At 39.9% G+C, this 27,684-nt stretch overlaps 2 protein-coding genes and 4 non-coding genes across 8 annotated transcripts; all 6 read right to left on the bottom strand.

The window, feature by feature from the left end:
- Positions 1–1,953: 1,953 nt before the first annotated feature.
- Positions 1,954–6,085, bottom strand: C15H18orf32 (chromosome 15 C18orf32 homolog). Of its 3 annotated transcripts, none has more exons than XM_061169548.1 (3): positions 5,871–6,085; positions 3,277–3,464; positions 1,954–2,674 (listed from the first exon to the last, which is right to left on the bottom strand). In XM_061169548.1, the coding sequence occupies exons 2-3, from the start codon at positions 3,439–3,441 to the stop codon at positions 2,609–2,611; spliced, it is 231 nt and encodes a 76-aa protein (XP_061025531.1). In that variant the 5' UTR covers positions 3,442–3,464; positions 5,871–6,085; the 3' UTR covers positions 1,954–2,608. The 3 variants fall into 3 exon arrangements, with proteins under 3 accessions (XP_061025531.1, XP_061025530.1, XP_061025532.1); XM_061169547.1 differs by having other exon boundaries at positions 5,941–6,084; XM_061169549.1 differs by lacking the exon at positions 5,871–6,085 and adding an exon at positions 5,767–5,789.
- Positions 6,086–7,095: 1,010 nt separating this feature from the next.
- On the bottom strand, positions 7,096–10,959 carry RPL17 (ribosomal protein L17). Its single transcript, XM_061169550.1, has 7 exons — positions 10,695–10,959; positions 10,118–10,170; positions 9,986–10,026; positions 9,320–9,454; positions 8,971–9,069; positions 7,813–8,004; positions 7,096–7,185 (listed from the first exon to the last, which is right to left on the bottom strand). The coding sequence occupies exons 2-7, from the start codon at positions 10,155–10,157 to the stop codon at positions 7,138–7,140; spliced, it is 555 nt and encodes a 184-aa protein (XP_061025533.1). The 5' UTR covers positions 10,158–10,170; positions 10,695–10,959; the 3' UTR covers positions 7,096–7,137.
- On the bottom strand, positions 7,699–7,762 carry LOC133076067 (small nucleolar RNA SNORD58). The gene has a single exon (XR_009697478.1). It is a non-coding gene; the product is annotated as a small nucleolar RNA SNORD58 (small nucleolar RNA).
- LOC133076065 (small nucleolar RNA SNORD58) lies at positions 9,157–9,221 on the bottom strand. The gene has a single exon (XR_009697476.1). It is a non-coding gene; the product is annotated as a small nucleolar RNA SNORD58 (small nucleolar RNA).
- On the bottom strand, positions 9,841–9,905 carry LOC133076066 (small nucleolar RNA SNORD58). Its single transcript, XR_009697477.1, has one exon. It is a non-coding gene; the product is annotated as a small nucleolar RNA SNORD58 (small nucleolar RNA).
- Positions 10,242–10,307, bottom strand: LOC133076068 (small nucleolar RNA SNORD58). Its single transcript, XR_009697479.1, has one exon. It is a non-coding gene; the product is annotated as a small nucleolar RNA SNORD58 (small nucleolar RNA).
- Positions 10,960–27,684: the final 16,725 nt, after the last annotated feature.

Genomic DNA, 27,684 nt, shown 5'->3' with positions numbered 1-27,684 from the left:
AGCCTTTTAATATATTCCCGCTTGGCAAAAAAAAAAAGTTGGTAACGGTGTAGCAGCCCCCTCAAGTTTTTAAAAAATATTTTTTTACTAGTATGTGAAAATACAAGATTGGGTACCAGTGCTCTAGTGGGAGACTGCTAGAAGCAGAAAAGGCCTTAGAAGACCAGTGATTCTCAGGAAGGTAGGTTTAAATGAACTGGAGTGATTTGGGGGATCACTTTTCAAAATTATGTGTCTCAACTTTTTAAGAGTACTGAATTAGAAAAACTGGTATGCTACAGGAAAAATGAAGGAGTCAACCAACAGAGGAAGATATGGGATCCAGGGAACAAGAGATCCAACACAGGAGTGGTGAAGAAAAGTCCCAAGGACTGCCACTGTGCCTCGGGCCTAGGCAACAACTAGTCAATGGAGGAAGTGTACGGGGAGAAAAAGGTAATGAGTAACTGCAGGCAAGCAACACTCGAAGTGAAGGGAAACTCAATCGCACTACACTCACAATCTATGCAGTGAGCAGTAGTCACCTGCTCATCCTATCAGTGTCCAGCAAGAAGCAGACGGTACGCTCAAGATAAAGCAGTGACCCTAAGCCAGTAGTAACCGATGCCATCAACCCTAGGCCCAAAAAGACGAGAGGGAGACACCAGTGGAAACTGAAAGGGGTCATGTGGAGTTGGTCACCATGAGGTACAGTGACTTTTGGCTGAGGAACACATCTGACCTGAAGATACCTTGAAGGGAAGGAGCCAAGGGAATAAATACCCTGACCTCACTCTTTTCTTCACTCCCTCCCATCTCCTGCTGCAGATACCACTGGCCAAACCAACAGATCCCAGAGGTCATAGGAAGCCTGTTGATGTAGTCCATACAGCTTTCTTGAGCAGGAGAGTAGGGTGAGGGAGCAGATTCGGAGGGGCAAATGGAAAACATCTGGAGCACGCATCATGATATACACACTGATCAATGACAACCAAAATTTACAAAAACATACCTGGAGGATGTGTGGGAGAAGCAGAGGGACTACAGTGTAAAACAGCTATATCTCAACCATGGCAGGAAGTCAATAATGTTTAAAGTTGATAGCTCCAAAAACTGCAGTATACATGTATCACTTAAAATAGGAAGATAAATCCTAAACAAAAGCAACAGCTAAATGAGTAAAGCCTTTGGGGACTATGGGAGTCAGGACATTATAGACCTTATTTGATTTTTAAAAACTGATATATTTTAAGAAAGTTGCTAGAAGGCTATACAAAAAGCTAATAGTGGTTACATCTGTGGAGCTAGAACAAAGGAATGAGAGCAGAGAAAGAACATTAACTTTTCATTTAATCTGTCCTTGCATTGTTCTACTATGAACATCTGCTATTTTCATAATATAGTTTTTAATACCTTAAAAAACAAACTAATCAACTGGATTTAGTTGCTAATGAGAATTTATCTTATCCTTCAGGTAGGCTGGGGCAGAAAAGTTGAAACACATTTATATCAAAGGAAGTCTAAGGTGGATCAATGACTTGACCAGACACAGCTTAACAGAGCCTCAGTTAGGACCCAGGACTTCACTGGGGACCCAAGGCAGGGAGTCCTTTCTAACTTCTCCTTGCTTCAGTGAAAATAAATATTCTATAAAGATATGTCTCATCGTCTTTGAATATTTATAGATCCTTACACTAAAATGAAGAGGCCTGGGGATGAAAGATCATGTGAAGAGGCCCAGACCAGCAAATAACTATCCAGGAACGTCACTGTTGCTGAAAACCACGAATTTTGGTGTCTTATTATGGAACAAAATAACTGATACAATCTAAACTTTAAAAAAAAAGAAGAAAAAAATATCGCTGCCCCATAACTATCCGGATGCCATCACACTATTACAATCCTGATTTCTGATGTGGTTAAAAAATCTTACTTTTAAGTATTTATATTTTAAAAGAAAAAAGAACAACAAGCTAAACTGAATATTTAATACATCCGTAGGAACAGAAGGAATGCTACAAGAATTAGAATTTTATAATATACATTAGCAATTTACGTAAAAGATGTTCCATTTTTCAGAGAGGTTACCCCATTTCCCTGTCTTTTCTATCTTCCTCAGAGCAATAAACAGTAATTACTACTCTCATAGATAAGCTGCTCCATTGAGTGAGACAGTAATTACATCTTTATGTTTCAAGTCATTATCATCTCCAAAAACTACCTTTCATTTCACTGCACAGTCTCACTGCACTCTTTCACAGTAAAATTATACTCACTCTTCAAATTTGAAGAGCCTGAATAAAAGCTAGAGGCCCAAGGATTTTTAGGGACTGATTTAGTAACAGTGTCTACTGGCACGAACCTTTTCTTTATTCTTATTTTTAAAACTGCAATAAAAGAAATGAAAGCTACTTTAATGAAAAAGGAACTCAGGAATGAGGTCATTAAATATAACTAGCTACATTTTAAATACAAATACCAGGTATTTCCTGATTAGTGTCAGGTAAATATCTAAACTATCTAACCCAAATTCTGGTTTCAGGGAAAAAGATCAGAGACAAGTACAAAGAAGGTGCTTCAGACTATCAGATCTATTTTTAAAACAATGAGATCCTTTGGGACCATCACTTTAGTCTTTCTTTTTATCAGAGGTTTCCGTTGGTCCTCTTGTCGGTAATCCATTTATGTCTGCACCCTAAAATGAAAAACCACTTTAGATATTATTACAACAAACAGACATACATTTTAATAGATATTCTCTTTAAAAACAGACAACAAACTTCAGAATGAAAAAACTACTTCCAGAAATGTGCAGGATGGCTAAATTTGTGCAGTTTAACACAAAGTTGTATTTAACAATCACCAACACTAAAGACAACAGAGTTGTCTAAATATTCATTTCAAAAAATAGCTCCATTTTGTTTAAAAAAAAATACCTCTATGATCCTACCAATTAAATCTCTTATCAAAGTTATCAATCAGTGAAACTTGGCTTATTTTAGAATCATCTCTTGTTATTTATTAACTATTTACCATTACTCTTACCACTCAGGAAATACTGGTTATTATCGTGGCCATAAAGCAAGAAGCAAATGCATAAATCAGAGGACTAGTTTAAAACCTTAGTTTAAAGCAAACGTTAATTACAAATACAAATCCCAAACCCTTATTTTAAAAAAGAAGGAAATTTAGACACATTAATGAAGCTTCTGGTTGGAAGAACCTGCCTTTCCAAAAGCCAAGTATTTCATCCTGCATCCCCACCCCCCCTTATTCAAGGCATTTTAATGTTCTTACCTTACAGTCTATTTTGCCTTTGTTTTTATCCTTGGATTCTCGTATAGCTTTCCTAGGCCACATACGACTAACAAAGGGGGAAATCAGAGGGTATATATATGGTTCCAGGAACTTTTTGTAGACCCAGAGCAGAACTGGAATGACGATGCAGAGAATGCACACCATTGTCCCAGGCTTGAGATCCTGAGCTGTTGATAAACAAGAAGAAAGAACAAATTAGATCATCATAGATTAATGACTGAAGGAATTTACCTTCAGGTAAAAGGATTAAGATATATGAAAAGACTATTTCTACTCTGAAGGAAAAACTTAAATCACACTACAGGTATTAGCTTAAAGCAAGAGTCTATTAAATTAAAATGCTGCTATCTACAAGGTAAAGGAATAACAGGTGGTAGACCTGAAAATAATAGTGAGGTGCCTGCCTCCAAACCTCTCCAATCACTGCTCCACAATCATAAATTTGATGATAAAGGAATGACACCATCATTTGCGGGGTGCTAGGCAGTTAAGCCCTTTACATGTATCAACTCATTTAATCCTCAAAACACCCAGTGAGGTTGGGTACCTTGGCATTTCCATTTACGGATAAAGAAAAGGAGGCACAAAAACATTAAGGAATTTGGTAATTTTGACATACGCCAGTTTAGTGTGAATTAACTCCCAGGGCCTAATCATCTCCAGGGACTGAACAATGCTAAGGGCAAATCTTGTAATATGGAACTCACTAAGATATCACTTTGGAAGACCTCTAGGCTGCATACTGGCTGGCCTTTTCCAGCCAACAACTCTCCCTTGACAGATTTGCTTTTTCTTTTTAATGGCAATAAAGGGGTATTGAGTAATAAAAGTTTTATTTAGTATTATTGGTATAAGTCAATTGTCTATTTCCAAAAATTAACACCTAAATTTCCTTGATAATTAGAAGTCAACTTGGAATTTCTCAAGATCAGCAATTTCTTGAAAAAGAGCCAATACTACTTCCACAACACACAATTAAACCGAAGACCTCTTAAATTTACAAGAATTTTTAATCCCTTAGCAAAGGCTTTAAAAACTAAGAAACTTCAGAACAGTGCATAAGGCTAATAATTCAGCATGTTAAACTTATTTTCAAAATATTGTAAGCTAAGTAGTATTTAGTGGTAAATGATTAAGTACTGCTACGCTCAGGCAATTTAAAATGATTCACAACACAACTGAAGAGTGGTATACGTAATCCAATCTGAATGTGGCTTTGAAATGAATTACAAGAGCTGTAAACAAATAAAAATGTAAATGTGTATCAGGGAATGACCAACTATTTTATAAGGGATTCATAACTGGAGTCTTTAAAACAGTCCCCTAGACAAATTAAAATAATTTTAGAATTTGCCAAAATATTTTGTTCCAAAATTTTAAAGAATATATCCTCTGATCAAAATAAGCCAAACGAGCAAGAGTCTTTTTCAGCATTTTTCAAGAAATCATAATTTTTGGCTACTAGACATTTAGAATCTGAGCTGAAAATACTTCTTACTGGTTTAGGTACCCTAGCATAATAATCAAACAGGATGGCTGGCAGCTGCCTGGATTTGAGCCCTGCTTCCACCATTTTCTATATAGTGTTCCTGGGCAAATTACTTAACCAGACTGTGCCTTAATTCTCCCATGCGTAAAAAGAAGACAATAATAGTACCGATCTCACAGGGATGTAGTGTGGATGAGACAAATTAATAGGAGTACAAAGCTCAGAACCGTGTCTGCATATATTAAGTACTACGTAAATGTTGCTACCATAAGAAAAAAACAAAACAAAACCCAAACACATCCAAAAGTTGTAACCTGTCCAAAGTCCACACTTCAGGTAACTAGTAACTAGAACTGGCTAAGACCAGAATTCCTAATTCTGGTTTCCTAGCTCAGTGCTCTTGCATCTTCTCTCCCCAAAACACGATCATCATGTTATTCCCCTTTCTACCAAACTTTCAAATGCAACTAAACCCTTCAAAACAACTGGCAATGCTACCGAGCACTAGGCTAATATGATGACAGGCAATCCCTCCATCATAAAGATTCAGGTTTTTACCTACTTGAAATTGTGCTTTAAATGAATTCTCAAGAACAATTAGTACTAATTACTTTTGTTATAATTATGGCTTAGAAAGGTCTAGAAGGTGACTACGATAAATTGATAAAATCATGATTTTATTTACTCCCTCCAAGCCAATTCTCGAATATCCAACACAGCGAGAAAGATGGATTGAAACGTGGAGGAGAGGAATTTCTTGCATTCGACTTAGTCCAATACAATGGAACAGGAAAAGGCGGAGGCTCTATGAGAACAAGAGCAGCTGTGGCGGGGGAACGCCACTTCCTCTAAGTGACCAGTCGGCGGATCACTTCACTGGAGACAAAAGAGAGCGAGACAGTCTAAGTCAAAGGCAAGGACTGAAAGACACGGGAGAGTACGAGCGAATGGTGGCGACGACGATAAAAAGTGATACCGACAATGCAGGCCAGAGAGCGGATCCTGAGGCAAAGACAGGCGGACGGAGGCAGGAAGGGGTGGAGACCGACGCAGGGGGAGGCACAGGGCAAGGGCGCTGGTGTACCGTGAGGACAGGAGAATGCGCAGCGCCCCGAAGCCCCGGTCGCAGCCCGGACCCACCCGGCCCCGCTCACCCGCGGCAACCAAGCCCCAGTGGCAGTGTCCACACTTCCGGAGGGAGGGTCGCGGGGGGACGTGCCGCAGCCAACCCAATGGGCACCGCAAGAGGGACCGACAAAGGCGCGCCTGCGTCAGCCTGAGGACGCACCGGACGTAACGGTGACGCCCTGCGGGGACGGGGGCGGCTTCCGGCGCAGCCCCGGCAGTCAGCTTAGAGCTTGCGGGGGAGGCGGAAGCGCCGTGCTCCCCAGCCGCCCGGTCACCGGAACAAGATCCACGACGCTGACCCAGGAGAGGATAAGCGCCTGTACCGGCGGCTCACCACCAACAGGGAAGCTTGCGGTGATGGCTAGGCTATTTACGAACGCAGTTGTCGCTAAGCTACACACCCTGCTACAAGCGTCTTAAATTGAAAAGCAGGGAAAATTAACATCGTCAGCTTTGAGCGGCTATTTTTACAAGAAATGGGTATACAACTTCCCTCCCACTAGGACAGCTATAATCAGCGACATCTAGGTGATGAAGAAATTCGAACCTTCATACACTGCTGGTCGCACTGTAAACGGCACTGCTTTAGGAGTCCTGCAGTTCCTCCAGTGTTCATTAAAATTACCTTATGACCCTGGAATTCCACTCTTGGTGCACACACTTGAAAGGAAAACATGCCCACAGAACTTTTACAGTTCACAGCAACACTAACAGTAGCTAAAAGAAAAAAAGCCCCAAATGTTTTATATGATGAACAACAGGTACATGCTACAACCCTGAAAAAATCATGCTAAGTCAAAGCCAGTGAGGAAGGTCACACTGTGATTTCATTTATATGAATTGTCCACAATAGGCAAATCTAGTCAGAAATAGGTAAACAGTCACCTAGCACTGGATTGGGGGGAGGTGACAGCCAACCAAGGTTCCTCTTTGGGATCATGAAAAACTCTAAAATTCATTGTGCTGATGGATGCATAACTGAATATACTAAATGCTACTGAAGACTGTACAGTGTGTTAAATCTCAATAAAGTGGGTGGAAAAGAGATTCAGAAATTTCCCCATGTTCTAACTCCATTTTATACAAAGCACCAAAAGATGCAAAATAGCATGTTTTATGAAAACTCATTTGATCCATTTTGTGATGACACTTGAAATAGATTTACCAATTAAGACAACCAACACACTGCTTTTACTTTTATTTGCATTTATTTTTTGCAGCATTTATTCCCGGGCCATAAGTTTTTGTTTCTTCAATTTCTTCTGGGATATCTGGGGAAAAGAAAAAAGCACTATTAAGATTCCAGAAGGTTGTATCTCAATGAAAGAGTAATCAGAAATTTCAACATAAAGGGAACAACATAAAGAGTCCTTTGGCGTAGAGAAGTGGTATGGGGAGAAGGGCAGCCAGGAGGACATCAGAGTAAGCAGGAGAGAACCAAGACTGCAGGCAGGGTGCCCAGCTGGTAAGAACTAAGTGGCAGCAAGGATGGAGGATAATATTTAATGATAAAATCAATAGAAGACAAATCCATTAGGTGTGAACAATCACTCCCAGGTTTCAGGCTTAAAGAACTAAATGTAATCAGATACTGAAAACAAGCTTATTGGGGGGCAGGGAGGAGAGCCCAGTTTTGGACATGTTGCATTTGAACTGGCTATGGACATCAGCAGATAATCACATGGTTTTAACATACTGAACAATACAAAGTTACTATTCACTGTTAATCAAGAAACTAATGAGACATATGAAAGCCAAAATAAAATGGTTAGAAGAGGTTGCTGGTTGTTCAGAATAGTTTCCTTTCATGGTTATTCCAAAGGTGTCCTAAGTTAGTCATCACAGCAACCACAAATCTAACGTACCAAATGAAACTGAGCAGAGACTAAGTAATTTACCTTTTTCTTCTGGGCAACCTCCTCTTCTGGTTTAGGAACAATCTGTTCTTTTTCAGTAAGGATCATCTCAATGTGGCAGGGAGAGCTCATGTATGGGTTGATCCGACCGTGAGCTCTGTATGTCCTGCGCCGCATCTTGGGGGCTTTGTTCACCTGGATATGCTCAATGACCAGAGAATCTACATCTAAGCCCTGGAACAAAATCAGGTAACATCTTTATCTTAATACCACAAACTGCATCATTCAAGTCCCTGCCTTAAAAAAATAATTTGAAAAAAAAAAAAAAAAAAAATAATAATAATTTGAAAGGCAATCCTTAGGACTTTAAATAGCATATTTGTTCAAGCAGTTTTTTTAACCTTTATTCTAAGTGTCCTTCCTTAAATCTAACTACCAAAACTCCGTGCTAAATGCACCAAGTTTGTAAGTGGCATTCATAAAGGGGTGGAGTTACAAGATCTGGTAGTGTCTGTGTCTATTTCTAAGCCTTGATGATAAATAGGATTTTGACAGCAAGGCTTAGCAGCTAGAAGGGCTACAGCTAAACAGATCCACATTAATTCCAGTTCTGACCCAGTTTTCCAAATGCAAAAGGGTAATGGATAATTCCTCAAATGGATAAACCTGTTTTGTTGGCACAGGTTTTGTTCAGTTAAACATTGCTGTTTTAACTTCTAACTGAAACTTAATGTCTCTCAACTATGAATGTAGGCAACAAACCACATTAATCATTACTACGGCAATCACACTGGTTCCTTTGGAATAGTACATATTTTATTGTATTTAAAAATATCCTGTGAAGGGATTCACAAACCATAGTATAAAAAAGGTCCATGGCACAAGAAAGTTTACAAACCCTTGGTAAAATACTCAAGAAAAAAAAAGCGTTTCTTTTGCATGTACTGGGATTATAGGGGGGGAAATTCTAAAGACTTAAGCTTGAAGTAACTGCAGACCATGCTCCTGAAATGCTTTACAGACAAAAAATTTTGGTCTGTTGGAAACTGGAGGTAGAGATTTAAGAGAATTCTTTTAATGGAGAATTTAGCTACTTGAGAAAGCAAGACAATCAAGGAAATAAATCTGGACAACAGCAACTGTAACTGAATAACAATCCAAGTTATATGTATAAAGTAAAGATGTTTATGGTTTGGGTACCTTAAGTTCAGCATTACTCTCTGCATTTTTGAGCATGTGCAGTAAAAATTCAGCACTCTTTTTGGGCCACCGACCCTGCGTCCAGCCCCACTGTTTGGCCTAAAAAACAAAACCAGAGAGCACATTCGTCATTTCCCCCAATTTAAATCAATGTTACAAGATGAATTTATTTTAACCAACACCAAGGTTGCTCAGAAGATGTTTTTTTTCATGGTTAATCCAAAGGTGTCCTAAGACTGTCATCACAGCAACCAGAAAGAGCCTGCTTAAAGGCAGATCTTGGCCATTCTTACTCCCTCCAATCACCTCTAACAGTTTGTCTTTTTAAATGACAACTATGAATTCTCACCTGGGCACACCTACCAACTCCACCATTGTAACGACGGAACGGCACACACTGCTTCTTTAAAGTGACATCCTTCAGATACTTGGTGGCTTTTCGGATATGCATACCCTTAATGGCCTGGGCTGTTTCACGAGTGTTCTAAGTATAAATAATATAAGCTGTGAGTTAACCATATGTTTTTAAAAAATCAAAAATTTTAAACATTAAATTCTAACATTTTCAACATGTCAACATTTATCAACAGCCAAAACCTTTCCATTATTAGGACGTGAGCTGATACAATGAAGAAAAAAAATCTGTGATTATGAGCCAAGGGAGGCTTGGTTTGAAGGTGGAAAAAAGTGAACCCTAAGCATGTTTATGCACTTTAATACGTTCTCCATCATCTTATGAACTACAATTACGTGTCCCACATCTTGATATGTACACTAGGTTCTCAAGCAGTTCTCTGGTAGTTTTACCCAATTCCACAAATCCTAAATCAAAGTGCTCATTATATACTGATGATCACGGACCAAAAGGTGGCTGCTCAGAATCGATTTATTTTCACGGTAAATCCAAAGGTGTCCTAAGAAATCCATCACCGCAGCTACCTTTTTAGAATTGTTATAAAACACTCACTAGAACTCGTGAAACAACTCTTTTAGAGCATAACTATGATTCACATACCTTAAAGTGAACACGAAGATTTGAACCTCTCGACTTGCATGCTAAAAAATACCAAAAAAAAGAAGTTTTGGTTAATTCTGGGCATCTTGTTGCCTCTTACTCCAAAATAAAAAATGTTTCGTGTTCACTTACATTTTGTGGGGTTTTCTGGGTCAAGTGAATAGCGAACCATTTTGAGAGGTCACCTGGAAACGAGCAAGTATAATTCTGTCAACATATTTAACTTACACAGTTTATGTACTAAACGCTGCTAGCAGCTGCTCAGAGAGTAGTTGTTTTCATGATTAATCCAAAGGTGTCCTAAGAAATGCCATCTATCCACTGTTTCTTCCCGTGTGCAACTACCAGTGACTACAGCAGTGCCGACACTACACTAGTGACACGGACATCATTCCTTTTACCCTCTGGAAGAAAACACAGCCTGTTTCAATCCAAGCCTGGATCCTTCAGACGAAAGTAACTCGACCCAACTACAACCCTCTACAGGCTCCCCCTACAGAAACCTCCTTTACTCACACAGCCTCACAAGTAATCCAGTCTTTTTTCCACACTTTCAATTACCCGCATGAAGCGCCGCTGAACTTGAACTCGAAACACTTACGTTCAGCCACTAAATAAAAGCCTCGACCCGACTTGACTTTATTCCCCGCCCCCGCCAAATTTCTCTCGATGCGGCCACAAATGCGCTGCGTTCGCAGCCACCACTCACCGCGAAGACACTGGACCTCCGGAGTCGGGAACCACCACAGCCTGCCTGTACCCCCCGCCAGCCCCATTCCCAACCATCGCGCCCCGCTGAGGCCCGAGAGCACCGGGGCGCCAAGCGGGGGACTCCGACACGTCTCCCCGCACAGAACGCCGCTCTCAGGGAGAAATCAGTAGCCGCGAGAGTCCTCCTCCCGAGGGTCTCGAAAACGGCACCGCCAAGGCCAGGATGGCAGCGATTAACCAGAGGATTCCCCACTCGGAAGAGACGCCGAAGAAACACTCACCTCAGGCCGCTGACCGGAAAAGGAAGAGTGGGGGTTCATGGGAGAATTCATGAGAACTCGACATCTCGCGAGATTCTCAGCCAAAGGAACGAGATTTGAAGAGGTCAGGGAGGGCGAAGGAGAAAGGGAGTGTGGAATATGTTTGACAAGATCTGAAAACGAATTGCCCCCTTAGGAACCGTCTCAAAATTCTTCTTTTTTTGTTTCCAGAAATAAAGTTATGGATTCTAAATATCAATCAATTAAAAACAGGTTTGTTCAGAAACAGACTCAGAGACTTATAGAACGAACTTATGGTTACCAGGGAGAAAGGTGCGGGGGGGGGGGGCGGGGGAAGGATAGTTAGGGAGTTCGGGATTGACCTGTACACACTGCTCTATTTAAAATGGATAACCACGACTTCCCCGGTGGCACAGTGGTTAAGACTCCACGCTCCCAATGCAGGGGACCCGGGTTCGATGCCCGCTTGGGGAGCTGGATCCCGCATGCTTGCCGCAACTAAGAAGTCCACATGCTGCAATGAAGAGATCGCATGCCGCAACTAAGACCCGGCTCAACCAAAATAAAATAAATATTGGAAAAAAAAAAAAAAGGATAACCAACAAGGACCTACTTACTGTATAGCACAGGGGGCTCTGCTCAGTATTATGTAACAACCTAAATGGGAAAAGAACTTGAAAAAGAATAGATACATGTATATGTATAACTGAATCACATTGCTATACACCTGAAACTAACACAATATTGTTAATCAACTATACTCCAATATAAAATAAAAAGTTAAAAAAAAAAGGTTTGTAGTTCTAGGACAAGACAACCTATTGTTAGGTATAGACAAGACATTTATTTGTCAACATTTGTTAGGTTTGGTTATGTGATTATATGAAAATGATTTGTAAAGGGACAATTAGGAAGATGCAAAGGATGGGATGTAATTATGCTAATCAGAAAATTCTCAGTTTAAGACCATCACCCAATCAATTGTAAAGCAACCCTTGTGAAGGATGTAATAACAGAAGGGTATTGTTCAAGAATGGGGTCTGGTTTCCCCACTGCAACTTGTAGATCTTCATATGGGAAAGGATATCTGTTCCTTGAAAACAAAAATGCCAAGGGACATTTTCTTCCTCGCCAAGGTCATCTGTCTGGTTTTTCCCTTACAGTCACTGGTGGTGTTAGCAGTTAGATTTAGGTCTTCCTTTTACGGCCTCTGTGATTTTCCTAGAAAACTTAAATGAACTCTTTAAATTGTATTTGATATACATATATTTCCTTCAATCTGTTTTTAATTCTTTATTTTAATTTTATTATATGTATTGTGCAGAAATTTTAATTATTAAAACAATAGTGTACTGCAAATAGGGGTAATCCTTAGCAATCAATTGATTTGTTCATTCATCCATTCAATGAATATTCATCAAGCACTTATATGCCTTCCGTTGTGCTAGATGCTATGCTCTAAGAGGTACTAGGAGAGTCTCAGCCATCAAGGAACCCACAGTCTTAGAATGAGGGTAAGGACAGAGAGATAGGGAACTAGGAGGTGAACAGCCAATTAGAATACAGTGTGAACTTGCTAAAGTAGGGTGAGCACTTAAAGTAGGAAAGCCTCCCCTGAGTAGATGACATGGCGGCTGCACCATGAATGACCAGGAAGAGCTAGCTGGCCATGGCAATACAGAAAGAGAAAAATAACTATTATTGCCAGCAAGAAAATTCTGCTATGGGAACTGCAAGTGCTCGGATTCCTTTTGGGTGAGGGTGGGGCGAGGTAAGGCGGAGTGGCAAACCTGATCTGGAAGGAACCTATTTGTCTGCCAAGGAGTTTTAACTTTACCTTAAGGTCAATGAGGGACTTTTCAAAATGTTTAGACCCTTGGGGGATGGGTGAGGCGACTTGATCAGATTCACTTTTGAAAAAATCACTCCCCAGGGAGATATTTGGGATGCCTCAGGGGCAAGACCAGAGGCTGGCAAAAGATGGTGGTGGCTTGAACTGATCAGGTTCAGTTTAATATTTTTACAAAGAGAATGGAGAGTGGTGGATGAATTCAAGAGATTTTGGTAAAAGTCACATGATTTCCTGATTGTAAGCTGTAAAAGTTGGTACTTTTGTACCTTGCCTGGAGTCAACTTCTTCCAAACTCCTGTGAATGTTCTTAATGGCAGCTAGAATGGTGAATCTTTTTCAGAAGGTTTTCAACTGACTTTGCCCAGATCATCAGAGGAATCACTATCTATGGCAGCTATAGCCTTACGAAATGTATTTCTCAAATGATGAGACTTCAAAGCCAAAATTACCCCTTGATCCACGGGCTGCAGAATGGATGTTGTGTTAGCAGGCGTGAAAACAACATCAATTTTCTCGTACATTTTCATCAGAGCTCTTGGGTGACCAGGTACATTGCCAATGAGCAGTAATATTTCAAAAGAAATCTTTTTTTCTGAGCAGTACGTCTCAACAGTGGGTTTAAAATACTCAGTAAACCATGTTGTAAACAGATGTGCTGTCATCCAGGCTTTGTTGTTCCATTTATAGAGCACAGGCTGAGTAGATTTAGCATAATTCCTAAGGGTCCTAGGATTTTCAGAATGGCAAATGAGCATTGGCTTAACTTCATATCACCAGCTCCATTAGCCCCTAACAAGTGTCATTCTGTCCTTTGAAGCTTTGAAGCCAGGCATTGACTTCTCCTCTCTAGCTATGAAAGTCCTAGATGACATCTACTTCCAATAGAAGCCTGTTTCATCTACCCTGAATGTCTGTTGTTTAGTATTGCCACATTCATTAGTTATCTTAGCTAGATCCTCTGGATAACTTTTCTTCTGCTTCCTCACCTCTCTCAGCCTTCACAGAATTGAAGAGAGTTAGAGCTTTGTTCTGGATTAAGTTTTGACTTATGCGAATATTGTGGCTGGTTTGGTCTTCTGTCAACTATCCAGAGCACTAAAACTTTCTCCATATCAGCAATAGGCTGTTTCACTTTCTTATCATTGTGTGTTTACTGAGTAGCACTTCTAATTTCCTTCAAGAACCTACTCCGCAACCCCCCTCCACCCCATAACTCGGGCAACTGCTTGAGGCAAGAGGCTTAGCTTTTGACCTGTCTTGGTTTTCGGCATACTTTCCTCACAAAGCTTCATCATTTCTAGCTTTTGATTTAAAGTGAGGGATGTGTGACTCTTCCTTTCACTTGAATACTTAGAGGACTTTGCTTTTTTTTTTTAATTAAAAAAATTTCTTTTATTTTTTAATTTTTGGCTGCGCCTTGCAGCTTGTGGGAGCTTAGTTCCCCAACCAGGAATTGAACCCGTGCCCTTGGCAGTGAAAGCATGGCATCCTAACCACTGGACCATCAGGGAATTCCCTAGAGGCCTTTGTTGAGTTATTAATTGGCCTCATCTCAATATTGTTGTGTCTCAGGGAATAGAGAGGTCCCAGAAGAGGGAGAGAGGTGGGAGAATGGCTGGGCAGTGGAGCCGTCAGAGCCCACACATTTATTGATTAATTTTGCTGTCTTATATGGGCGTAGCTCATGGCACCCCAAAATAATTACAATAGTAACATCGAAGAGCACAGATCACCATAACAAATATAATAATCGTGAAAAAGTTGGAATTATTGCCAGAATTACCAAAATGAGACACGAAGTGAGCAAATGCTGTTGGAAAAATGGCGCCGATAGGCCTGCTCCATGCACGGTTGCTACAAACCTTCAATTTGTAAAAACCTTAAAATCTGGGGAGGGCAATAAAGTGAAGTGCAATAAAACAGGTTATGTCTGTATAACAAAGGAAAACTAGCTTTATGAATGACACCTCCCAGAGGTATTGTGTATTGGATTGAATGGAGGAACATGAATAGCTAAAGGAAGTAATTCATTCATAAGCATGTGGGGCGGTGTTTTTGAGGAGCAGTAGAGTTTAGAGATGGGCCAGAAGAGGATCTTTCCTGCCAACCTCAGAGGACACCACAGTTTGAAGCAGAATAAGGCCATTTGAGTAGTGGCAGGATACCCCTAATCCTCTCAGAGAACAGGAGGTTGGCAGGGGCCACTTCAGGAGGGCTGGTCAGGGTACATGGATCCTGACTTGGTGCTTGGAATTTGTTTTAATTGTCACAGAAAACCACTGAAGGGCTTTCAGCAGGGAAGGGACATGATAAGATTTATGCTTTAAATAAACGACTCTGAGAGCTCTGTGGAGAGTAGACTGTGAAGGGGCAATGGTGAGGTCACTGAGAGGGAGGCAGAGGTTCTCGCAAGAGCTAATGACAGCTTAGACTAGGATGGCCACAGTGGAGATGGTGAAGAGGAATCAGATTCAGGGGATCTTTTGGAAGCTGAGTCAATGGAACTTGCTAATGGATTGGATGTGGCAAGTGAGGGAAAGACAGTCATCAAGGATGGCTCCCAGATTTTGGCCTGAGCTGGAGGAGGTATAAAATGCTGTGCCTGGTGGAGGAACAAGGAATAATACTGTAAGTATTCTATTTGGTCCGATCAAAAGCTTAAAAAAGTTTTAATTTATAAAATTTCAAAACACACAAAGGTAGAGGGAGAGCAATAGAGCGAACCTGTAGGTACTCACATTAAACTTCAATGGTAATCAATATTTTGTCTTTCTTGTTTTATATATTTCTTCCTCCCTACCCAACTTTCACCACTTCCTCTCCCTTTTCTTACAGTATTTAAATCCCAAATATGTTCTTTCATTTGTATGTACTTCAGTATGTATCTCTAGTGGTTAAGAATCTCCTTCCCCTCCCCTGCCCCTCTCTCCCCCTTCCCTCCCCCTTCCCCCTTCCTCTTCTCCTCTTCCTCTTCCTCCTCCTTCCCCTCCTTCCCCTTCTTCTCCTCCTTCTCCTTCTTCTTCATCTTCTTCCTCTTCTTATAACCACTATACCATTATCATACCTAAAACAACAACAATAATTTCTTAATATACCTCATACCCTACTTTGTGATCAATTTCCTCTGTCTCAGAAAGGCTTTTACAGTCCATTCAAATCAGGATCCAGACAAGATCCAAATATTATGTTTGTGAGATATATCTCCTAAGTCGCTTTTAATCTATAACTATTTCTCTTTTTCATATTCTCTTTTCAATCCCCCCACTCTCCACCCCATTCCACTTACTTGTTGCAAAGACTAGATCACTTGCCTTATAGAATTTCCCACACTTTAGATTTTGGCTAATTACATCCACATGGTATCACTGAACATTTTCCTCTGTCTTTCAATTTTCCTGGAATTATACGTTGAAGCTTGATCAGATTCCGTTCAATCTGGGGGGCAAGAAAACTTCATAAGGGGTACTATGTATTTCCCATTACATCACATCAGGAAAGACAAAATGTCATGATTGTCTCATTTTTACTGATATTAACATGGGTAAGTGAGTTCAGGAGATGTCAATCTGATCCCTTCATTAGAAAATCCCACATCAGCATTTTAAAATAATTAATTAATTAATTTTTGGCTGCGTTGGGTCTTCGGTGCTGCACGCGGGCTTTCTCTAGTTGCAGCGAGCAGGGGCTACTCTTCGTTGCGGTGCGCGGACTTCTCATTGCGGTGGTTTCTCTTGTTGTGGAGCACGGGATCTAGGCGCGCGGGCTTCAGTAGTATGCGGTTCGCGGGCTCTAGAGCACAGGCTCAGTAGGTGTGGCGCGTGGGCTCAGTTGCTCCGCGGCATGTCGGATCTTCCTGGACCAGGGCTCGAACCTGTGTACCCTGCATTGGCAGGAGGATTCTTAACCACTGTGCCGCCAGGGAAGTCCCCCACATCAGCTTTTTACCTAATGGCTTTAGCAGCTATTGAAATTCATTGCTTAGATGCATTATTTAATCAGATGTTAAAAAGTGGCGATTTTTCCCCCTAATTTTATCATTCCATTAGTTTTTTTTTTTTTTTTTCTGGCTGTGCCACGCGGCTTGAGAGATCTTAGTAGTTCCCTGACCAGGGAATGAACCCTGGTCTGGGCAGTGAAAGTGCGGAGTCCTAACCACTGGACTGCCAGGGAATCCCCATTAGCATTTTTTAATTGGACCTGTGTAAAAAAGAATTTTCCATCTTTCCACTATTTCACACAGGAAAGGCAGGATAAAACTGAATTTTCCCCTTTATTTATTGACTTTTAGAAAATTGAGCTCGTTCCCTAAGCAACTGCCAGAAATGGCTGATTTAGACTTTTACAAATCAGCTTTATTAAGGTATACTTTATATACAATAAAATTCCCCCAATTTTAAGCATACAATTTATTAAGTTTTGACAGATATACGTGGTCATATAACTACCACCACAATCATGATCTAGAACACTTCCATCACCCCTCAAAATTCCCTTATGTCTCTGTTAAAAAAAAAAGGTAGTAGGCCCAAAATGGAGTCACTCGTGCTAAGTGACTCCCAGGTCAGCACACCAAAACTTAGTCTGTAACCTAATTGTAGTTTCAGATTCTTCCAGGAGTGGAATTATAAACTTCCAGTCTGGAATTTCCTGATTAACACTAGTGAGGTAATCTACATGATAGACCCCTGCCCTTCCCCCAATGGCAGGTGATCTTGCCTGAAATAATCCTTTCTTTTGTTTTTTACTTCCTTGTCCCACCCTCTCTGCCTTGAAAAACCTTCCATTTTGTACAGCTCCTCAGAGCACCTTTCTACTTGCTAGTTGGGATACTGACAATTAATTAAATGATTTATTAAATGAATCACTTAATAAAGCCAATGAACTCTTCAAATTCACTCGGTTAGGCTTTGTTTTTTAACATTTCTTTGGAACCAATCTCCTTCTCCCACCCATGGGACCTAACGACTACTGCTCTACTTTCTGTCGCTGTAGTTTTGCCTTTTCCAGAATGCCATGTGAATCCTACAGTATGTAGTCTTTTATGTCTGGCTTCTTTCATTTAGCACAATGCTTTTGAGATTCATTTAGATTATTGCGTGTATCAGTAAGTCATTCCTTTATTGTTGAATAGAATTCCATTGTACAGCTATCTCACAATTTATCAGTTCAGTGGTAGATGGACATTTCCATTGTTTCATGTTTTTGGCTCTGATGAATGAACCTGCTGTAAACTTTTGAGTACAGGTTTTTGTATGGACATATGTTTTCACTTGTCTTGGATAATTACCTACGAGTGGAATTGCCTGGTTACATGTTAAGTTTATGTTTAACTTTTTTTTTTGCAAACACATAGACTTTTTTAAATTTACTTTTTTATAAAGCAGGTTCTTATTAGTTATCCATTTTATACATATTAGTGTACACATGTCAATCCCAATCTCCCAATTCATCCCCCCCCACCCCGACACTTTCCCCCTTGGTGTCCATACGTTTGTTTTCTACATCTGTGTCTCCATTTCTGCCCTGCAAACCAGTTCATCTATACCATTTTTCTAGGTTCCACATATATGCGTTAATATACGATATTTGTTTTTCTCTTTCTGACTTACTTCACTCTGTATGACAGTCTCTAGATCCATCCACGTCTCTACAAATGACCCAGTTTTGTTCTTTTTTATGGCTAAGTTTCCACTGTATTTATGTACCACATCTTCTTTGTCCATTCGTCTGCCGATGGGCATTTAGGTTGCTTCCATGTCCTGGCTATTGTAAATAGTGCTGCAATGAACAATGAGGTGCATGTGTCTTTTTGAATTATGGTTTTCTTTGGGTATATGCCCAGTAGTGGGATTGCTGGGTCATATAGTAAATCTCTTTTTAGTTTTTTAAGGAACCTCCATACTGTTCTCCATAGTGGCTGTATCAATTTACATTCCCACCAACAGTGCAAGAAGGTTCCCTTTTCTCCTCACCCTCTCCAGGATTTGTTGTTTGTAGATTTTCTGATGATGCCCATTCTGACTGGTGTGAGGTGATACCTCATTGTAGTTTTGATTTGCATTTCTCTAATAATTAGTGATGTTGAGCAGCTTTTCATGTGCTTCTTGGCCATCTGTATGTCTTCTTTGGAGAAATGTCTGTTTAGGTCTTCTGCCCATTTTTTGATTGGGTTGTTTTTTTAATATTGAGCTGCATGAGCTACCTGTATATTTTGGAGATTAATCTTTTGTCTGTTGCTTCATCTGCAAATATTTTCTCCCATTCTGAGGGTTGTCTTTTCGTCTTGTTTGTAGTTTCCTTTGCTGTGCAAAAGCTTTTAAGTTTCATTAGGTCCCATTTGTTTCTTTTTGTTTTTATTTCCATTACTCTAGGAGGTGGATCAAAAAAGATCTTGCTGTGACTTATGTCAAAGAGTGTTCTTCCTATGTTTTCCTCTAAAGTTTTACAGTGTCTGGTCTTACATTTAGGTCTCCAATCCATTTTGAGTTTATTTTTGTGTATGGTGTTAGGGAGTGTTCTAATTTCATCCTTTTACATGTAGCTGTCCAGTTTTCCCAGCACCACTTATTGAAGAGACTGTTTTTTCTCCATTGTATCTTCTTGCCTCCTTTGTCATAGATTAGTTGACCATAGGTGTGTGAGTTTATCTCTGGGCTTTCTATCTTGTTCCATTGATCTATATTTCTGTTTTTGTGCCAGTACCATATTTTACTGTAGCTTTGTATTATAGTCTGAGGTCAGGGAGTCTGATTCCTCCAACTCCGTTTTTTTCCCTCAAGACTGCTTTGGCTATTTGGGGTCTTTTGTGTTTCCATACAAATTTTAAGATTTTTTTGTTCTAGTTCTGTAAAAAATGTCTCTGGTAATTTGATAGGGATTGCATTGAATCTGTAGATTGCTTTGGGTAGTACAGACATTTTCACAATATTGATTCTTCCAATCCAAGAACATGGTATATCTCTCCATCTGTTTGTGTCATCTTTGATTTCTTTCATCAGTGTCTTATAGTTTTCTGAGTACAGGTCTTTTACCTCCTTAGGTAGGTTTATTCCTAGATTTTTTATTCTTTTTGTTGCAATGGTCAATGGGATTGTTTCCTTAATTTCTCTTTCTGATTTTTGTTGTTAGTGTATAGGAATGCAAGAGATTTTGGGGCATTAATTTTGTATCCTGCAACTTTACCAAATTCATTGATTAGCTCTAGTAGTTTTCTGGTGGCATCTTTAGGATTTTCTATGTATAGTATCATGTCAACAGCAAACAGTGACAGTTTTACTTCTTCTTTTCCAATTTGTATTCCTTTTATTTCTTTTTCTTCCCTGCTGTGGCTAGGACTTCCAAAACTATGTTGAATAATAGTGGTGAGAGTGGACATGCTTGTCTTGTTCCTGATCTTAGAGGAAATGCTTTCAGTTTTTCACCATTGAGAATGATGTTGCCTGTGGGTTTGTCATATATGGCCTTTATTATGTTGAGGTAGGTTCCCTCTATGCCCACTTTCTGGAGGGTTTTTATCATAAATGGGTGTTGAATTTTGTCAAAAGCTTTTTCTGCATCTATTGAGATGATCATATGGTTTTTATTCTTCAACTTGTTAATATGGTGTATCACATTGATTGATTTGCGTATATTGAAGAATCCTTACATCCCTGGGATAAATCCCACTTGATCATGGTGTATGATTCTTTTAATGTGTTGTTGGATTCTGTTTGCTAGTATTTTCTTGAGGATTTTTGCATCTATATTCATGAGTGATATTAGTCTGTAATTTTCTTTTTTTGTAGTATCTTTGTCTGGTTTTGGTATCAGGGTGATGGTGACCTCATAGAATGAGTTTGGGAGTGTTCCTGCCTCTGCAAGTTTTTGGAAGAGCTTGAGAAGGATGGGTGTTAGCTCTTCTCTAAATGTTTGAAAGAATTCACCTGTGAAGCCATCTGGTCCTGGACTTCTGTTTGTTGGTAGATTTTTAATCACAGTTTCAATTTCATTACTTGTGATTGGTCTGTTCATAAGTTCTATTTCTTCCTGGTTCAGTCTTGGAAGTTGTACCTTTCTAAGAATTTGTCCATCTTTCCAGGTTGTCTATTTTATTGGCATAGAGTTGCTTGCAGTAGTCTCTTATGATGTTTTGTATTTCTGTGGTGTCCATTGTAACTTCTTTTTCATTTCTAATTTTATCGATTTGAGTCCTCTCCCTCTTTTTCTTGATGAGTCTGGCTAAAGGTTTATCAATTTTGTTTATCTTCTCAAAGAACCAGCTTTTAATTTTATTGATCTTTGCTATTGTTTTCTTTATTTCTACTTCATTTATTTCTGCTCTCATCTCTATGATTTCTTTCCTTCTACTAACTTTGGGTTTTGTTTGTTCTTCTTTCTCTCGTTCCTTTAGGTGTAAGTTTAGGTTGTTTATTTGAGATGTTTCTTGTTTCTTGAGGTAGGCTTGTATTTCTATAAACTTCCCTCTTAGGACTGCTTTTGTTGCAGCCCATACGTTTTGGATCTTTGTGTTTTCGTTGTAATTTGTCTCTAGGTATTTTTTGATTTCCTCTTTGATTTTTTCAGTGATCTCTTGGTTATTTAGTAAAGTATTTTTTAGCCTCCATGTGTTTGTGTTTTTTACATTTTTTCCCCCTGTAATTGATTTCTAATCTCATAGTGTTGTGGTCGGAAAAGATGCTTGATATGATTTCAATTTTCTTAAATTCACTGAGACTTGATTTGTGACCCAATATGTGATCTATCCTGGAGAGTTTTCCGTGCGCACTTGAGAAGAAAGTGTAATCTGCTGTTGTTGGATGGAATGTCCTATAAATATCAATTAAATCTAGCTGGTCTATTGTGTCATTTAAAGCTTGTGTTTCCTTATTAATTTTCTGTGTGGATGATCTGTCCATTGGTGTAAGTGAGGTGTTAAAGTCCCACACTATTATTGTGTTACTGTCGATTTCCTCTTTTATAGCTGTTAGCAGCTGTCTTATGTATTGAGGTGCTCCTATGTTGGGTGCATATATATTTATAATTGTTATATCTTCTTCTTGGATTGATCCCTTGATCATTAGGTAGTGTCCTTCCTTGTCTCTTGTAACATTCTTTATCTTAAAGTCTATTTTTTCTGATATGAGAATTGCTACTCCAGCTTTCTTTTGATTGCCATTTGCATGTAATACCTTTTTCCATCCCCTCACTTTCAGTCTGTATGTGTCCCTAGGTCTGAAGTGGGTCTCTTGTAGACAGCATATATACGGGTCTTGTTTCTGTATCCTTTCAGTGAGCCTGTGTCTTCTGGTTGGAGCATTTAATCCATTCACGTTTAAGGTAATTATTGATATGTATGTTCCTATTACCATTTTCTTAACTGTTTTGGGTTTGTTTTTCTAGGTCTTTTTCTTTTCTTGTGTTTCCCACCTAGAGAAGTTCCTTTAGCATTTGTTGTAGAGCTGGTTTGGTGGTGCTGAATTCTCTTAGCTTTTGCTTGTCTGTGAAGCTTTTGATTTCTCTGTTGAATCTGAATGAGATCCTTGCCAGGTAGAGTAATATTTGTTGTAGATTCTTCCCTTTCATCACTTTAAATATATCATGCCACTCCCTTCTGGCTTGTAGAGTTTCTGCTGAGAAATCAACTGTTAACCTTATGGGAGTTCCCTTGTATGTTATTTGTCATTTTTCCCTTGTTGCTTTCAATAATTTTTCTTTGTCTTTAATTTTTGTCATTTTGATTACTATGTGTCTTGGCTTGTGTCTCTAGGGTTTATCCTGCCCGGAACTCTCTGCTCTTCCTGGACTTGGGTGGCTATTTCCTTTCCCATGTTAGGGAAGTTTTTGACTATAATCTTTTCAAATATTTTCTTGGGTCCTTTCTCTCTTCTCCTTCTGGGACCTCTATAATGCGAATGTTGTTGTGTTTAATGTTGTCCCAGAGGTCTCTTAGGGTGTCTTCATTTCTTTTCATTCTTTTTTCTTTATTCTGTTCCACAGCAGTGAATTCCACTATTCTTGTCCTCCAGGTCACTTATCCGTTCTTCTGCCTCAGTTATTCTGCTATTGATTCCTTCTAGTGTATTTTTCATTTCAGTTATTGTGTTGTTCATCTCCGTTTGTTCTTTAAGTCTTCTAGGTGTTTGTTATTTAATTCTTCTAGATCTTTGTTAAACATTTCTTGCATCTTCTCTATCTTTGCCTCTATTTTTTTCCCGAGGTCCTGGATCATCTTCACTGTCATTATTCTGAATTCTTTTTCTGGAAGGTTGCCATGTCTGCTTCATCTAGTTGTTTTTCTGGGGTTTTATCTTGTTCCTTCATCTGGTACAAAGTCCTCTGCCTTTTCATTTTGTTTGTCTTTCTGTGAATGTGGTTTTCCTTCCACAGGCTGCAGAATTGTAGTTCTTCTTGCTTCTGCTGTCTGCCCTCTGGTGGATGAGGCTGTCTCTATGTTTAACTTTTTAAGAAACTGCCAAACTATTTTCCAGGGAGGCTGTACCTTTTGGCATTCCCACCAGCAATGTATGAGGATACCAGTTTCTCCACATCTTTGCCCAAACTTGGTATTGTCTGTATTTTTAATTATAGTCATTGTAATGGCTGTGTAGTAGTATCTTCATGTGGTTTTAATTTGTATTTCTGTAAAGTCTAATGATGTTGAACATCTTTTCATGTACCATACAACTCTCTGAAGTATCTGTTTAAATCTTTTGGCCATTTTAATTTATTTATGCATTTGCAAAATGTTTATTTATTTATTTATTTGGCTGTGTCAGGTCTTAGTTGCGGCAGGCGTGATCTTCATTGTGAAACCGTGCACCTCAGATTGGGACCTGAACTCACGTGCAGAGCTCGAACCTGGCCAAAACCCACAGTCTTACAACTGAGATCACACACCTGGTTTCAGGACTTAATGAAGCTCAAGTTCTTGATGTGTTATCGCAGAAAGAGTTCAGTGAGAGACAAGGTGATGGGTAAGAAGTGGATTTATTTAGAGAGAAACACACTCCACAGACAGAGTGTGGGCCATCTCAGAAGGTGAGAAAGGCACCAGAGTATGGGGTTGTCAGTTATTACAGGGGTGGGTAATTTCATAGGCTAATAAGTGGGAGGAGTATTCCAGCTTTTTCAGGAAGGGGCGGGGATTTCCAGGAATTGGGCCACTGCCCATGTTTTGATCCTTATGGTCAGCCTTGGAACTGTCATGGCGCCTGTGGGTGTGTCATTTAGCTTACTGATGTGTTACAGTGAGCGTATATGGAGGCTCAAGGTCTAGTGGAAGTCAACTTGTCTGCCATCTTGGACCCATTTGGTTCTAATCAGTTTATGTCATGTCCTCAGGCTATGTCATTCTTTCAAATGTTGTGCCCTGCCCTTTCCTCCTGTTTCAGTTGTGGCACATGGGATCTTTGTTGTGGCGCCTGGGCTTATCCAATCCCCCCCTATCCCCCACCCCCACCCTCCCCACCCCCCAGGCATGTGGGATCTTAGTTCCCTGACCGGGGATCAAACTCACATTCCCTGCATTGGAAGGCAGATTCTTAACCACTGGACCACCAGAGAAGTCCCCTTTTGGGCATTTTAAAATGGGTTGTTTGTCTGATTATTGAGTTGTAAGGGTTTTTTATATATTCTGGATACAAGGTTTTTTTTTGTTTTTTGGTTTTTTTGGTTTGGCTGTGCTGTGCAGCTTACGGGATCTTAGTTCCCCAACCAGGGATCGAACCTGTGCCCACTGCCAGTGGAAGCCTGGCGTCCTAACCACTGGACTGCCAGGGAATTCCCTTGGATACAAGTTCTTTATCAGCTTTGCAAATATTTTCTCCCAGGTTCTGACTTGTCTTTTATTTTCTTAATAATGTTTAACGAAGTGCAAAAGTTTTAAAATTGGGGAATTCCCTGGTGGTCCAGTGGTTAGGACCCCATGCTTCCACTGCAGGGGGCACAGGTTCGATCCCTGGCTAGGGAACTAAGATCCCGCATGCCGCAGGGCATGGCCAAAAAAAAAAGTTTTAACTTTGGATGAAGTCCAATGTATTGATTTTTCTTTTTTTTCTTTTATGAATTGTGATTTTGGTATTGTATTTAAGAAATCTTTTCCCATCCCGAAGTAATGATTTTTTTCCCTGTTTTTCTTCTAGAAGTTTTATATTTGTACTTCTTAAATTTACATTGATTTAGTTTTTGTAACTCAATTTTGTTTGAGGTGAGGGTCTAAATTCACCTTTTTAGGGACTTCCCTGGTGGCACAGTGGTTAAGAATCTGCCTGCCAATGCAGGGGACATGAGTTCAATCTCTGGTCCGGGAAGATCCCACTTGCTGTGGAGCAACTAAGCCAGTGCGCCACAACTACTGAGCCTGTGCTCTAGAGCCCGCGAGCCACAACTACTGAAGCCCGTGTGCCTAGAGCCCGTGCTCCGCAACAAGAGAAGCCAGTGCAGTGAGAAGCCCACGCACTGCAGCAAAGAGTAGCCCCCGCCCGATGCAACCAGAGAAAGCCCGTGCACGAAGACCCAGTGCAGCCAAAAATAAATAAATTAATTTAAAAAAAAATAAATTCACCTTTTTACCCATGGATATCCAATTCCTAGCACTATTTGTTGAAAAAAAAATGTCTTTATTGAATTGTTTGTGGAGTAGATGCAGATAGTTTGGTAGATATGGTGGGGGAAGGTAATAGGAAGAAACATGGTTGACGTTAAGCAGCACTTACTATGAGCCAGGCACAGTTTGAAGCATTTTTCGTAGGTTTTCTCATTGAGAAAATCTTGAGGGTCTTCTCACAGACCTTGTGAAGCAGGTGTCCTTAAACCATTCTCTTAAACGAGAAGAGGGATTTTGGAGATCTCAGCCAGCATGTGCCCTACTTAGGTGGGTTCCAGAGTCAGACCCTGGAGGGGTTCAAGGGTCTTCCTAGAAAGTGGATAATAATAAAATCTGGAGAGGGATGTGGCAATGATGGTGGGAATGAAACAGGAGGGAAGGGGGCAGAGCACAACCTTTGAAAGAATGACATAGCCTGAGGACATGACACAAACTGATTAGAACCAAATGGGTCCAAGATGGCAGACAAGTTGACTTCCACTAGACCTTGAGCCTCCATATACGCTCACTGTAACACATCAGCAAGCTAAATGACACACCCACAGGTGCCACCATAGTTCCAAGGCTGACCGTAAGGATCAAAAAGTGGGTGGTGGCCCAATTCCTGGAAATCCCCGCCCCTTCCTGAAAAAGCTGGAATACTCCTCCCACTCATTAGCCTATGAAATTACCCATCCCTATAAAAACTGACAACCCTCAAACCCTGGTGCCTTTCTCACCTTCTGAGATGGCCCACACTCTGTCTGTGGAGTGTGTTTCTCTCTAAATAAATCCACTTCTTACCCATCACTTTGTCTCTCACTGAATTCTTTCTGCAATAAGACGTCACGAACCTGAGCTTCATTAAGTCCTGAAACCAGGTGTGTGATCTCAGTTGGAAGACTGTGGGTTGTGGCCAGGTTTGAGTCCTGGCACGTGGGTTCAAGTCCCAATCTGAGGTGCACAGTTTCAGCAATGGAAGTGAGTAGAGCCTCTATGAAGAGAGTCTGGCAGTAGAAGGTGGTAGAATGTTTTTTTTTTTTTTGCAACAGATGAATTCCTGAAGGCATCTCATAATGCAAGACTAATTTTCCATAGCAATGAACATAAAATAAGAAGGAATGTATTCCTAATACATCTAAATATGCAACTGTCATAACAGTCTACTTATTTTTTTCAGCACTGTCTCTAATATTTCATAGCATAGTGCTTAAGAGCATAGACACTGGAGCCAGACTTCTTAGTTTCAAATCCCATCTCCTCTCTCCTTTTCTAGGACTGCCATTCACTAGCTGCCTGACCTGGAGAAAGTTACTTAAGTTACCTGTGCCTCAGTTTCCTTATCTTATCTTTCCAGATAACTGGAAAGATATCTGGAAAGATAAGATATGTTTACAGATAACTGTAAAATGGGGACAATGATAATAGAACCTGCCGCCTAGGGTTGTTATGAGGATTAAGTGAGTTAATATTTACAGAGCACTTAGAATGGTGCGTGGTACACAGAAAGTGCTATTAAGTACTTGTTAAATAAATAATTACTATGTTTCAGAGAAGGATTTCTTAAATTAACAGAATGGCATATTACGGATTGCTCTTTTAAAAAAAGCTTTTCCCTAACATTTCATCACATCTAAATTCTGCTGTAAAGTTATTGATATTTGGCATACTTTTCCAGCAGTAGTGTTAGCACCCCATCTTAGTGGAGGACATTGTTTTAGGATACAGAAAATACTTTTTAAGTTATAACAGTGAACAGTACAATAGTCACTAAGATCACTTATGTGCTCACAAACAGAGTTGGGTGAAAGCAGTCACACATTAAAGACTGATCATATTTCTAAGATTTCATTTATATAAAAGACAAAAACTAATCTTTTCTGTTTGAAGTCAGGATAGTGGTTGCCCTCGGAGGGGAACAGGATAACTGGAAGTAGGTAAAACGTGGCTTCTGGGAGCTGACGATGTCCTATTTCTTAACCTGGGTGCTGGTTTCACAGTTTCTTGCCTGCAAGTTGGTGCAGTTTATGAAAATCCATAGTTATACACATATGTTATATGTCTATATATATATTATATATGTAATATATTCAGTATTATTCTTCATTTGTATGATGTTTCAATTCTTTTAAGTAACCATGGATGTATTAGTTTGCTAGGGCTGCCACAACAAAGTACCACAGACTGGGTGGCTTAAACAACAAAATTCATACAATTTCTTTCTTCTTTTGTCACTCAGTCACTAATGCATTCAACTAAGAAGCCGTTACATGTACAGAGTGGGCTATGCACT

The sequence above is a fragment of the Eubalaena glacialis genome, chromosome 15 (assembly GCF_028564815.1).
Source record: "Eubalaena glacialis isolate mEubGla1 chromosome 15, mEubGla1.1.hap2.+ XY, whole genome shotgun sequence".
In the NCBI taxonomy this organism is placed as follows: Eukaryota; Metazoa; Chordata; class Mammalia; order Artiodactyla; family Balaenidae; genus Eubalaena; species Eubalaena glacialis.
This window is presented reverse-complemented; position numbering and strand designations above follow the sequence as displayed.

Excerpts from the sequence above, each read along its gene's own strand:
- RPL17 (XM_061169550.1), bottom strand. The coding sequence starts at position 10,157 with ATGGTTCGCTATTCACTTGACCCAGAAAACCCCACAAAAT. Across the intron at positions 9,455-9,985 it reads ATCTTCGTGTTCACTTTAAG|AACACTCGTGAAACAGCCCA; the intron begins GTATGTGAATCA and ends ATTTATACTTAG. Across the intron at positions 8,005-8,970 it reads AGAGTAATGCTGAACTTAAG|GGCTTAGATGTAGATTCTCT; the intron begins GTACCCAAACCA and ends ATTTTGTTCCAG.
- C15H18orf32 (XM_061169548.1), bottom strand. The coding sequence starts at position 3,441 with ATGGTGTGCATTCTCTGCATCGTCATTCCAGTTCTGCTCTGGGTCTAC. Across the intron at positions 2,675-3,276 it reads AAGGCAAAATAGACTGTAAG|GGTGCAGACATAAATGGATT; the intron begins GTAAGAACATTA and ends TTTTCATTTTAG.